This window comes from Chanodichthys erythropterus, chromosome 10 (genome assembly GCF_024489055.1).
Source record: "Chanodichthys erythropterus isolate Z2021 chromosome 10, ASM2448905v1, whole genome shotgun sequence".
In the NCBI taxonomy this organism is placed as follows: Eukaryota; Metazoa; Chordata; class Actinopteri; order Cypriniformes; family Xenocyprididae; genus Chanodichthys; species Chanodichthys erythropterus.
The window spans coordinates 29,457,952-29,471,039 of NC_090230.1; the positions used below are offsets into that span (position 1 = coordinate 29,457,952).

A 13,088-nucleotide genomic window follows, 5' to 3' on the forward strand; every position below is an offset into this window, starting at 1 on the left:
ATCGTCACAAAACATCACTATATATCGTTCATATTCTGATATTATAAACATTAACATCATGATTTTCTGTAAAGCTGCTTTGAAACAATGTGTGTTGTGAAAGTCACTAAATAAATAAATCTGACATGACTTGTCTTGACTCTCACCTGGATTCGCCAGCCTGCTGCTCGTCGGCCCTAAAATCTGATACGGATCTACGGAGAAGAGACAAACAACACATCAGACACAAATGTATCAGTTCAGTTGATTTATGCTTTATTTGATTTCCTTTAAGCTTTTTTTAATGCATTTTTTTAATGCATTTTTGTCATGTATTACTATTGTATCTAGTGTCATACATAATATGATTAATGTGGTATGCTAACTGCATTACCCATGATCCTCTCACCTAACTGAGCTCTCTGCTCTTCAGCTTTGGTCAGGATGGCAGCAGAACTCTGAGAAACTAATAAAAAGACACAATCAGGTTAAACACCGTCTCTTAAAGTAGCGTAACGCGAGCAGCACATGCACGTCTGTCCAACCTTTAGCTGCAGATACGGGCTGAGTCCATCCAGAGCGTCTGACCGCATCGTAACTCACATCTGTGAGAGACACACACATCAAGTCATGTGACGTTCACTTGTGTGTGTGTGTGTGTGTGTGTGTGCTTTATTTATATAGCGCTTTATACAATACAGAGTGTTTCAAAGCAGCTTTACAGTGATAACAGGAAAATGATGCATTTCGGCTGTTGTTCAGCTGAAGTTAGTTTAGTGTTGATTCAGTTCCAGCTTTTTTCCAAGATAAATTTAGGTGTCTTTCCAAAATGGGACACTTGGAGACTCCAAAAGGACATCAAATAACCAACTGATATAAACTCATGCACACCAAAGCAAAAAAACATTACAGATAAAAACTTTTCAGAATTTAGTGTACAGTATCTGTACAGTGCGACAGAAGAGGGCCTGTTTACATTTTAGACAAGACAAGCTGCAGTACCGAGCAGGACCACATGGAGATGCCAAAAAACCCTAAATCTGCCTTGATCTGACTGAATATACCCACTACAGTACACAGATCCATTCAGAATTACTTAACACATGACAAATCAAAACGTTATTTTAAATATGTGTGGAAACAACATGAATGTACTGAAATGTGTCTGATAAATTCGATGTGCGATCAGTATGTGGAGAACGCACAAACACGGTTTAATTGTGCATCAATATAACAGACTCACGACACTGTACGTAAAATATCATTAATCTGATATACAATCAATAGAAGTCTATACAATGTTCTCACCAATATAGTGTGTGTGTGTGTGTGTGTGTTTGTGTGTGTGTGACCTGCTCTGCTGGCTCCTCTGCTGGCGTCTGGAGGGTAAACCGGGGCATTTGGGAAGATAAAACTCGCTCCTCCTGAAGACACACATGAGCAGAAGACACGACATCAGCGACACCACGCCTGTGTTTCGACAGATGGATCGCATTCAGCGTCATGCAGCACATGCACAAGAACTGGGGAACCGCAGCGCCGCATGCACATCAGACAGTGTGTGTGTGTGTGACTGTAGTAAGCAGTGGGGGGCGGGGTCAGAGCCAGTGGGGGCGGGGTCAGAGGCGGGTCATGGGGCGGAGCTGCAGTGCTGCTTACCTGTATTGCGAGCATGCATTAACCGCGGGGAGTTTTGCAAGGCTTTGTCAACATCATCTGAAGTCAAATGAGGAAGTGGAGCTGAGAAACAAAACATTCAGTAACACATGAAAAATAAAAGAATAAAACAACTGAACAAACATCCTGTGACATGATGCTGACAGAGAGACAGATGAAGACAGACAGATGAAAACAGTGGAAACAGGGAACGTCTATCTCTCTCATCTCATGCATATCAGAGAAAAATAATCTCTACTTCACATATTTCAGCCCAAAATCCACTGCAAGAAATGTTTTAGAAATATATCCTAATTACTGTTAATATGTAATTCATTTTTCCAGGAGCTCATTGCTTCTACCTTCAGTTAAACTGCTGACAGTGATTGTAAATTAACTGCATTCTTTAAATTGTAATGTTGACATGCATTCTCTGTAAAGCGCTATACAAATACAATTGAACTGAACTGAATTTTACGCTGTGCCAGTTACACACATTTAACAACAAAATCTTGTTATTGTAATGCACAGAAATCTTATTCTCATCACTGCTGTCATGTTAATTTAATTAAATAAATGATATATTATATATACACTGTACACTTTACAGTGATAACTGAAGGTGAAATGAGCTTCTACTTAACAAAAGATCATTTCATATAATTCAGTTCAAAATTACATATTTTTAAACTCAAAATTTTACGTAAAAATTTAAATGATAATATAAATTTGAAAAATTCTTCAGATTTCAGGGGGAAGTATGGCCTGGACAGGTTTGTTAAGATTCACACAGGTACACGGGTGATTTATTAATGCAAGTTAATGAGTCGTGTGAATGTGAAGTCAGAGGTCAGCGGAGTGAATGAGGTCAGAGGTCAGCAGAGTGAATGAGGTCAGAGGTCAGTAAAGCGCCATGATGAGCTGCTGATGCAGACACACACACACACAGAGACGGACAGACGAGTGCAACACTCACTCTCTCTGAGGTAGTGCAGGTGCGACAGCAGGATGTCGGCCGTGTAGCTGCTGGTCAGACGCTGGACGTCATCTTTGGTCATCTTGCAGAGCTCCTTCCCATCGATGCTGTGGAACAGAGACACATCCACCTCGGGCAGCCCGTACTCCTTCACGGCCCATTCCAGCCACTGACGCACATGATCCGCCGACCACAGACTGGGATCTGCAGACCGGAGCCAAAGTTACTCACACTTTAATTCATTTGATTTGAACATTCTATTGAAATAGGACAGTTATTCCTTCATATTTAAAATGTTTAAAAAATATAAATGGTTTTATTGCAATACACAGACTAATCAAGTGCCATTAAATTGATCTTCTTGACATTTTAATCCTAATTCCAGTTCAATTAGACTGAACTTTACTCATAATTCCACTGCTAGTTAACACAGATGCAAAGCATTGACTAATGGCAAAACTAATCGACTAGTTGTTCATGTGAATGAATCTGCAGTGTGTTTGAGCGTCTCCGATCACTATCACGCATCCGGTCTGAGCTCCTCCTAAACATTCTTGTGCGCCGCGTGTCTATTGTCCCGCTTCATGAGAGGGAAAAACAGGATGTTGTTGCTGCACAGCATCACTGTCCCTTACAACTGAGCAGGAAGTTACACAGAAACTCTTACTCAAGACATGAAACCTGCATGCAGCACACACACACATACACACACAGACAGGGTGAGTGTGTGTGTGCGCACGTTTTTATGATTTATGAGGACACAAATTTGTATAATGACATGGGTATTACACTGGTATTATGACATAAACATAAAATATGAGGACATTTCATAAGTCCTCATATTTAAAATAGCTTTAAAAACATATGAATGTTTTAATGAAAATGTAAAAATGCAGAATGTTTTTCTGTGATGGGAAGGTTTAGGGGTAGAGTTAGTGTAGGGGGAGAAAATGTACAGTTTGGACAGTATAAAAACCATTACGCCCATGAAATGTCCTCACTTTGATAGAAAAACAAACCTGTGTGTGTGTGTGTGTGTGTGTTTGAGTGTAAACAAGTAAACAAAATTTTGAGATCTTCCCTCAAAAATCTTTACAGTGTGTTTGTGATGGTAAGAAATGGCAAAGCAACCAAACGGGTGTCGCACTTTACCATCTAACAGGAGAGCAAAGGCATTTTGTTTAACAAAATCACTATTCATTGTAAAAAGTGCTGACCTGCAATTGCTACCTTAAAGAGCTATTTCTGCTTGATTTAAAACATAAAACTTAGTTCTTGCCATAAAAAATACACTGTAATAAGGATTTTGGATGTCAAATTTTTTTTATGTTGATTGTTGCATTGAAAATCTTCAGTTGGTTCAACAACTAAAGAGTCAATGTTAAAAGACATTCAGTTCACATAATTTGATTGAGCCAACTGAAAATTTTTCAATGCAGCAAGTAAAGAGTTTTGATGTCCAAAAAAGGGTCCCCCCATTAGATGGTAAAGTGTGACACCTGTTTGGTTGCCTTTACATTTAGCAATATATCTATTCAGGGCCGGCTCTAGCTCTTTGGTTGCCCTAGGCGAGATTGCCCTAGCCCCCCCCCCCACACACACATACACACACACACACATGCTACAAAGACTGTTCGAGGATATTTACCAAAATAAGTAATAAACTTAAGGAAGAAGGAAGATATACTATAGACCAGCATATAGAGTATAATAGACCAGTAATGTTCAATTAAGACATAACCAAATGTTTTTTCGAGAATAATTTATTATTTTATTATTTTGACTGACATAATGCGTGTATGTGACCATCCAAGTGCATTGAGGACGCGAAAGAGAAATTAATTTAGAGTTTAAGAGCTATCTGGAACGCGCCTCTCACTCTCTTTCTCGCTCTCTGTGCGTGCGAGCCTTGTATGCGCGTCTGCGCGTACCGATAACAGCGTGCGATACCGAATTAAATCCTCTTTTTCCTCTTCTAGCGCTGGAATGGTTTTATATCTATTTAATGTGTGAAAGAGCAAGACAAAACACGTTCAAATTATAACCTGTTCACTCTATTGCGGTGAAACTGGCAAATGATCCGTGAATCACATGCGTCCCGAACCGTGGGGCTTGATCCGAACGGATCACGGATCAACAACAATCCGTTTAACCACTAGTTCAAGGTGATGATGCACAATAGTAAGCAAATGTATTTCATTTAACACCTTAATGGCTGAGATGAGAAGATTTACCTCTATACTGGGTTTTCCTTTTATCTTCTTCCTTTCTCCGTTTTCGTCCCTGTGCACCGGAGGGTTTATTAGACCGCTTCATTTTCTTCATCAACTGCGCACTTGCCTAACGTAACGTAACGGCGACCCTAGAGGGCCCCCAACATATTTGTCGCCCTAGGCAACCGCCTAGTTCGCCTATAGCAATCGCCGGCCCTGTATCTATTTCTGATAAACTTATTAACTTGAAAGTGTTTCCGAGTTAATCAGTGATGTGTGTGTGCGAGTGTGTGTGATTGAGTGAGTGTGTGTGTTTGTGTGTGTGTGTCTCTGTATTACCTGCAGGTACGATCACTCTGCGTTCATTGGTGATCATGTTGGGCGGCGGCATGTGTTTGTCCTCCATGTAGTTGCTGTACATCACTGGAACATTCGCAGATGGAGAGATTTTACCTTTGACCACTGGACAGTCATCAGGAGAACTTCTGCACACACACACACACACACACACACACACACACACACACACGGGTCAGATGTGCATCTTTTGAAGGAATTAACAGTGTTTGCAAGAAGAACTCGGGATGCAAATATTTTGCTTTCAGATACTAAATGCCTTCAATTCATGCAAGTCAATGAGAGATCATCAAACTATCAAACTTAAGGTATTATAAAAACAAAAACAGACTGAGATGATCTACAAAAGTAAAAATACACTTTTGGGGTCAGTATGAACGTAATACTTTTATTCATCAAGGACAAATTAAATTGATCAAAAGTGACAGTAAAGACATTTATAATGTTACAAAAGCCTCTATTTTTAAATAAATGCTGTTCTTTTTAACTTAATCCATCAAAGAATCCTGAAAAATAAAATTTATCAGTTTCCACAAAAATATTAACTGTTTTCAACACTGATAATAATCATAAATGTTTCTTGAGCATCAAATCAGCATATCAGAATGATTTCTGAAGGATCATGTGACACTGAAGACTGCAGTAATGATGCTGAAAATTCAGCTTTGATCACAGGAATAAATTACACTTTACTATATATTCACATAGAAAACAGCTATTTTAAATTAAGCTATTTTTATTGTTTATTTGATTAAATAAATGCAGCTTTAGTGAGCAGAAGAGACTCTTTCAGAAACATCTTACCGACCCTAAACTGTTCAGCCAGAATTAATGGCAGTAATTTGTGGAGAATGAGAAGAAGAGCAAGTGAATGTTTGTGGAGCGTCAGTGCAGCAGCACAAAAACACACACAGAATATGTTGATGTCCAGCATTTCTTCACATGACTCATTATTCTCACACGAGGACACAGATGTGAGGGATTCTGCTGGAATGTGCCATCAAACTCCACATCAACAGCCCACAGGCTTCAGACGAGTCCCGCTCATGTGTCGACCAACTGTTGGGCTCGTGGAGACGGAAAGTTCAACTCATGGAGCTCCTGAACTCACACGCATCCATAAAACACTAGATCAGCTTCTGACAAACCTTGATGAGTTTTGATCATCAGAGCAACTGAGAACGGCTACACACAACACACACATGATAAAATGTTCAAAAACGGTTCAAAAATATTCCAAAATCTTATTTGTAGAGAAAGCTGATTTCCATCTGGTGAGGAACACATTATGATGATCAATGACTCTTTCATTGGATTTAACAGTCTGGGCAGAAGATCAGTGGATCATTTTCCCTGAAATCACTCTGATTGTGGAGAGCCGCCACACGGCCACATGTTCAGAGCGACTTCTGTCTGGCTGTCACTCAAACACAGAACATCTGAATGCGTCACGTGACTCACCTGGACCCGTTCACCTGCACGCCACACTCCATCTTGACGGTGACGCGTCCGTGGGGCGGAGCCAGCCAGTCCTGCTGATGCACTCTGGGACTGAGTTTGCTCTGGCCGTATTCACCGGCGGCGGAGGCCGTCATGTCCGCTTTAGAATGAGACGCTCCGTACGAACACTCGAATAAAGACTGATCCTCACTCACCACCGACAGCGCCTCCTACAGGACAAACACACACACAGTCAATGTCTCGCTGATGAGCAGTTTGGAAGCGGGTTTCTGAATTGTGAGATTAAAAAGTAATCAATTATCAAGCTTTCATAGTTTTTTGTGTGTTTCTGAGCTGTGATTGTGAAGAGTGTGTAGGGGTTCTGTCCATCAGCTGCTGATTGGATGTTGAGAAGTGGGCGTGGCTCTAAAGCTTGCAGGGGCGGAGTTTAAATGCACCAGAGTCTGTCATGTGTCACTGGAAGATCCAGTTATGACATTCTGAGTAAACACTATGAGGTCTAAAAATATATGCAGTCTAGCTGAAATATTACTAACAATATCAAAGTTATTCTTACGTTTACTTGATAGAAATCAGTGGAAGGACTGCAGTAGATCGAGTGCGACAGGTTTATCAGATCATGTTGATCATTTAGAGGCCTTAGAAATGAGCTTTATAGGGTTAAAGACTTGATATAAACAGTTCCACACGCAGAAAACAAGAGAAATATCTGCCATGAGACTCAGAGAAACACCCTGCGTTACTGCGGGCAGCTCCTCTGGGATCAGCAGGAGGAAAAGGAAATGATGTCGGAAACCAGATGAATGTGCAGGCCGCTGATAACGGAGCTGTGAAGCCCATTACTGGCCGAGCGGGTCAGAGCAACCTTCACACCTCCTAACCTTCGTCAGTCTGTGCGGCTTCATGAAGCAGATTCAGCTGCTGGAAAACATCAGCATTAATAAAGCTGTCAGAGCGCAAGAATGTGGAAACTCATATTCACTCTGGCTCTCAGAGCGCCAGCGCTGCATCAGACACGACCGTACGAAACAGGCCAATCACAGGCGCCCATCATGGGCTCTCAGCCAATCAGAGGCAAGCACTGCAGTGATTGACAGCTGCACACCTCTGCCAGAGAAAACCAGTGATAAAACACACTTCATATTCAGTGATATGATTGATCTGACTGACACTGTCAGATGAGAACAAACCTGAACTGAAATGAGCTGAATAATGACACTCTATAGCTGCTCTATAGCTTAAACATTGAACTGAACTGAATCAGCATTGAACTGAATCAATAGTGTACTGAACTGAACTGAATCACCACTGTACTGAACTGAATCAACATTGAACTGAATTGAATCAGCACTGAACTGAACTGAATCACCACTGTACTGAACTGAATCAACACTGAACTGAATTGAATCAGCACTGAACTGAATCAATATTGTACTGAATTGAATCAACACTGAACTGAATTCAACCAACACTGAACTGAACTGAATCACCACTGTACTGAACTCAATCAACATTGAACTGAATTGAATTAGCACTGAACTGAATCAATATTGTACTGAATTGAATCAACACTGAACTGAACTGAATCACCACTGTACTGAACTGAATCAACACTGAACTGAATTGAATCAGCACTGAACTGAATCAATATTGTACTGAATTGAATCAACACTGAACTGAACTGAATCACCACTGTACTGAACTGAATCACCACTGAACTGAATTGAATCAACACTGAACTGAATTCAGCCAACACTGAACTGAACTGAATCACCACTGTACTGAACTCAATCAACATTGAACTGAATTGAATCAGCACTGAACTAAATCAATATTGTACTGAACTGAATCAACATTGAACTGAATTGAATCAGCACTGAACTGAATCAATATTGTACTGAATTGAATCAACACTGAACTGAACTGAATCACCACTGTACTGAACTGAATCAACATTGAACTGAATTGAATCAGCACTGAACTGAATCAATATTGTACTAAATTGAATCAACACTGAACTGAATCAATATTGTGATGAACTGAATCAACACTGAACTGAATTGAAACAATGAACTGAATCAATACTGAACTTAATTGAATCAACAATTAATTGAACTGAATCAACACTGAACTGAATTGAATCAACACTAAACTGAATTGAATCAACACTGAACTCAATCAACATTGAACTGACTTGAATCAATTACGAACTGAATCAACACTGAACTGAATCAATATTGAACTGAATTGAAACAACAGTGAATGGATTTGATTTAAATAACGACACTATTGTCTTTTAGAGCTGATTTACAGCAGAATTTAAATTTGTTTCATAATTGATGAATTTTGCAACCTCAGCAGTCATTGACCTGAACTGAATCAATCTGAATTCAATTGATCTGAGTAACGATACCACACTGCAGTTCCTCAGTGTTTCTGTCCCGTTTTCCAGCACAAACATCTAAACATTCTTAAATCAAGATACATTTACTGGAGAAGAGAAATGACTGAAGATATCGAGTCTTGTTTTACATTAACACGGTTAATTTCCTGTTCATTACTGTGAAGCTTCTTTGAAACATTCTGTACTGTATAAAGCGCTGCTTGACTTGATCAACAGAGAGAGTTTGAGCGCATGAAGCTTGAGTGAAATAAAGGTTTTTCAGAATAAAGCAGAGTTTGAGTCCTGCAGGAGTTTATGTGGAGCTCAATGAGCGCCTGGGTTCATTCATGCTGCGCCGCACAGACAGGAAGTGCTCTGCCACCATTTCCTGCATTCCTGACAGCACGGGATAACAGGGGCTGGGAATGGAAAAGAGGAAAAAGCCCATCCGTCGGCATTCGTGAGGCCTCTAATGGAAGATGTGGAGGAAGACGCCCATCGTTAACATCGTTAACCTCAGAGCAACAGCAACACAACACTTTCCATTCAGCATTCTCCACCCTCTTACAGCTGATGCGTGCGACTGATCCTGATCTTCAAAAAGATTGAACCTTCAACCAATAACGTGAGTGTGGGGCGGGGCTATCTGCCTGACTGACAGACGGGGGGAGTGTTCAGGAAACCTGTTTGAACTCAGTCAGAAATACTTAAATAAATCAGAATGATACTGTAAACAGGAACGGAAAGATCAGCGTATCTGATCAGACAGAAGCGCATGTTTGTCTGACTCTCAGATGAAATCATAAATCTGACTTTCAAATAAAGCTGAAGGAAACATGAAGAGAAAAACAGAGATGTGATGAGTTTCTCAGTCAAACGTCTGTGCGAATCATCTGCATGTTCAAACACACGTCTGTTTACATGCGCCGCCGATCACGTGACGATGCGATTATGAGCCGCACCGATGTTTCGCTGGATCTTAAAGGGACAGTTCACCAGAAAGTGATCATCAATTACTCTCACTCATGTCATTCAAACCTGTGGGGTTTCTTTCTTATTTTGAAGAACTTTGGGAACCAAATAACATTGACTTTCACTGTATGGACAAAAAACACTGAGAGATTTCCATCTTTTTTGCAGTGAGCGACGACAGAATTATCATTTTTAAAGAGTTTCTTGGAGACATCTTCCCAACTAACAAAATGTTTTCCAGTTAAGTTCTCTGAACGTTAAAAACATCTGATTTATTAAATGTGTTTAAAACGTTAAACAAACATCCAACTAAAATGCTTCAGGAAAACGCTCCATGAACGTTGTATAAATGTTCTGAGAACACTTTGAACAAACGTTCTATTAACGTTACTGGAAGAACGTTCCCTGTTCATTTCTGTGTATTTTAGTTACATGTTTAGAAACAAAAGAAACCAAACTGATGTGTGAAAAACTAGAAAACTCTTTCTGTCTGAATAACGTCTCACAGAACAGATCTTGACATGAAACTTGAGTTCGTTCAGCATGAGAAAAACACAGAAGCGATAAAACAATGAGCTTTACATAAACAGCCACTGTCTTTAAAACTAGTTTGACCAAAAAGTATAAATCCAAGTCTTACTTTTCGAAACTTTTATGTAAATGACAAAGACCATCTTGAAGAAAAAATGACTAACTTTTCAGACTAGTTCTGAGCAGTTTATGCGTTCGGCCACAGATCTGAAGCAGATGCAAAATACATAGAATTAATGAAGAGAATAAAATACTAAAAAACTAACGAGCAACAACATAAATCACAAAATTTCAGCAAACACAGTTATTCGTTTAGTCCAGTCTGTTAATCAGTCTAACATGTCGTTCTCAAATTTGACCAAAGTTTTTTGCAGTTGTTTCATAATTGATGAATTTTGCAACATCGATGTTTGCATCATTGATTCTGTTATTTTCCTGTTTATCACTGCGAAACAATCTGAATAAAGCGCTGTAGAAATAAAGCTGACTGGACTAAAAGTCCTAAAAGTTACGGCCAGCCTTAAAGAAGAAAGAGACGACTAACCTGTACAAGTCGAAGCACAACTGACCACAGATTTGACCAAACAATCTAAACAAACATGAACATCACACACAAGTTTAGAGCTGAAGATGAGCAGAAATCATCAGCTCACAGTGAGATATCGAGTTGTTTGGGTGTCACCCGTTCATCCTGACGAGCGTCTAACGAAGCAGTCGTCTTACCTTGATGGTGCTGGCCATGGCGGAGCAGGACGAGCCCGTCTTCGGCTCGAGCGTGTGTGTGTGTTTACGGCGGCGTGTGTACGCTGCGGTTCTGCCGAACGCGGTTTGGAGCGGATGAGATTGTGCTAAAGCTGGAAGTGAAGTCAGCCTGAGCAGGAAGAGCTTTCTATTGGTTCTGGACGCCGCAGCTCGAAGAAACAGGATATTTGGGAGAGCAGAGATAAGCTGAAGTCAAACAATGATGTTTTTCTGGACGCTGCGTGAATGTGTGTGAGACGGAGAGAGAGAGAGAGACAGGTGCAGACAGACAGACAGGATGCAGATGTGTGTTACAGCGCTGATCTGACCTCTGACCTCTGACTCTCTTCAGGTGTGACGAGCAGTTTGAGTTTCAGACCATCGGAGTGAGCAGCTTCTGAGAGCCAGTCTGAGGGTCAGGACTCGGTTTCAGGGTTAAGATTAGAGCGAGGTTAAGGGTAGGATATGTGTGTGTGTGTGTGTGTGTGTGTGTGTGTGTGTGTGTGTGTGTGTGTGTCTCTCCTGTGTTCAGTGATTTCATCACACTAAAGTGTCTCACTGTGACTTCCTCATAATAACTGACGTTACTCAAGAGCATCTGCTGCTGATGAACACAAAACACACACACTCACACACACACACACACACACACACACACACACACACGCTCACACACACGCTCGCATACATACACACACACACACAAACACACACACACACACACACACACACACACACGCTCACACACACGCTCGCATACATACACACACACACACAAACACACACACACACACACATGAAGCATGTACTGCAACAGGTGCTTCATAATCCAACATGCATTAGAGCCACAGCGTGATAATTACATAATATATAATATATAAGATATAAGATACACCACCGTTCAAAAGTTTGGGTCAGTAAGATTTCTTTAAAAAAGAAATTAAAACTTTTATTCATCAAGGATGCATTAAATTGATTGAAGTAAAGGCATTTATAATGTTACAAAAGATTCTATTTCAAATAAATACTGTTCTTTTGAACTTTGTATTCATCAAAGAATCCTGAAAAATAAAATGTATCAGTTTTCAACACTGATAATAATCATAAATGTTTCTTGAGCATCAAATCATCATATCAGAATGATTTCTGAAGGATCATGTGACACTGAAGACTGGAGTAATGATGCTGAAAATTCAGCTTTGATCACTGGAATAAATTACACTTTACTATATATTCACATAGAAAACAGCTGATTTACACTGGATATAATAGCTGTATAATATTTCACTATATTTACAGTATTTCTGATCAAATAAATGAAGCCTTGGTGTGCAGAAGAGAATCTTAATTATTCCAAACTTTTGAACAGCAGTGTTCTATATAAAAACATTTTCTTGATCATGCAACATTAAGGGAACATTCCATTCTTTAAACACTATGTGAACGTTACTTTTAAATGTTCTCAAACAAGTAGAAACATTTAAAAAACACTTCAAAGTTCAACTAAAACACTTCAGAAATAAATGAATAATGTTTTTGTGCCAACGCTTTGAGAACATTAGCAAAGACCAGATAACTTTGAATGAAGGTTCTATTAGCGATACGAAGATCAGACTCACGTGAAGATCATCTCGTGTTCGCGGTCGCACAGACGGACGGAACCTGAACCAGAGGAACTTCTGTCCCGCTGCGGCGCAGAACTCATCTGACCGGACAGATCACCGTGAATCCTGTGTGTGTGTGTGTGTGTGAGCGCATCTCTGTCACTGCTTGGCGCTCGTCCTGCTGAGACTGCTGGATAACAAATGTCTGGAGATCT

General features: G+C 40.1%; 1 protein-coding gene across 7 annotated transcripts in view; it reads right to left on the reverse strand.

Annotated features, from left to right (window-relative positions):
* Positions 1 to 13,088, reverse strand: part of erg (ETS transcription factor ERG) — a 32,316-nt gene that overhangs the window by 4,438 nt on the left and 14,790 nt on the right. The window contains exons 1-9 of one of the 7 annotated variants that reach the window (XM_067397262.1): positions 11,599 to 11,730; positions 6,643 to 6,851; positions 5,164 to 5,309; positions 2,612 to 2,815; positions 1,639 to 1,719; positions 1,332 to 1,403; positions 525 to 584; positions 389 to 445; positions 147 to 194 (exon numbers count right to left, since the gene is read on the reverse strand). In XM_067397262.1, the coding sequence (XP_067253363.1) occupies positions 147 to 194; positions 389 to 445; positions 525 to 584; positions 1,332 to 1,403; positions 1,639 to 1,719; positions 2,612 to 2,815; positions 5,164 to 5,309; positions 6,643 to 6,776 (802 nt within the window). In that variant the 5' untranslated portion in view covers positions 6,777 to 6,851; positions 11,599 to 11,730. Of the gene's footprint in view, positions 1 to 146; positions 195 to 388; positions 446 to 524; positions 585 to 1,331; positions 1,404 to 1,638; positions 1,720 to 2,611; positions 2,816 to 5,163; positions 5,310 to 6,642; positions 6,852 to 10,637; positions 11,020 to 11,251; positions 11,563 to 11,598; positions 11,731 to 13,088 lie in introns of those variants that run through there. The other 6 variants (XM_067397263.1, XM_067397260.1, XM_067397257.1 and 3 more) reach the window with 6 other exon arrangements.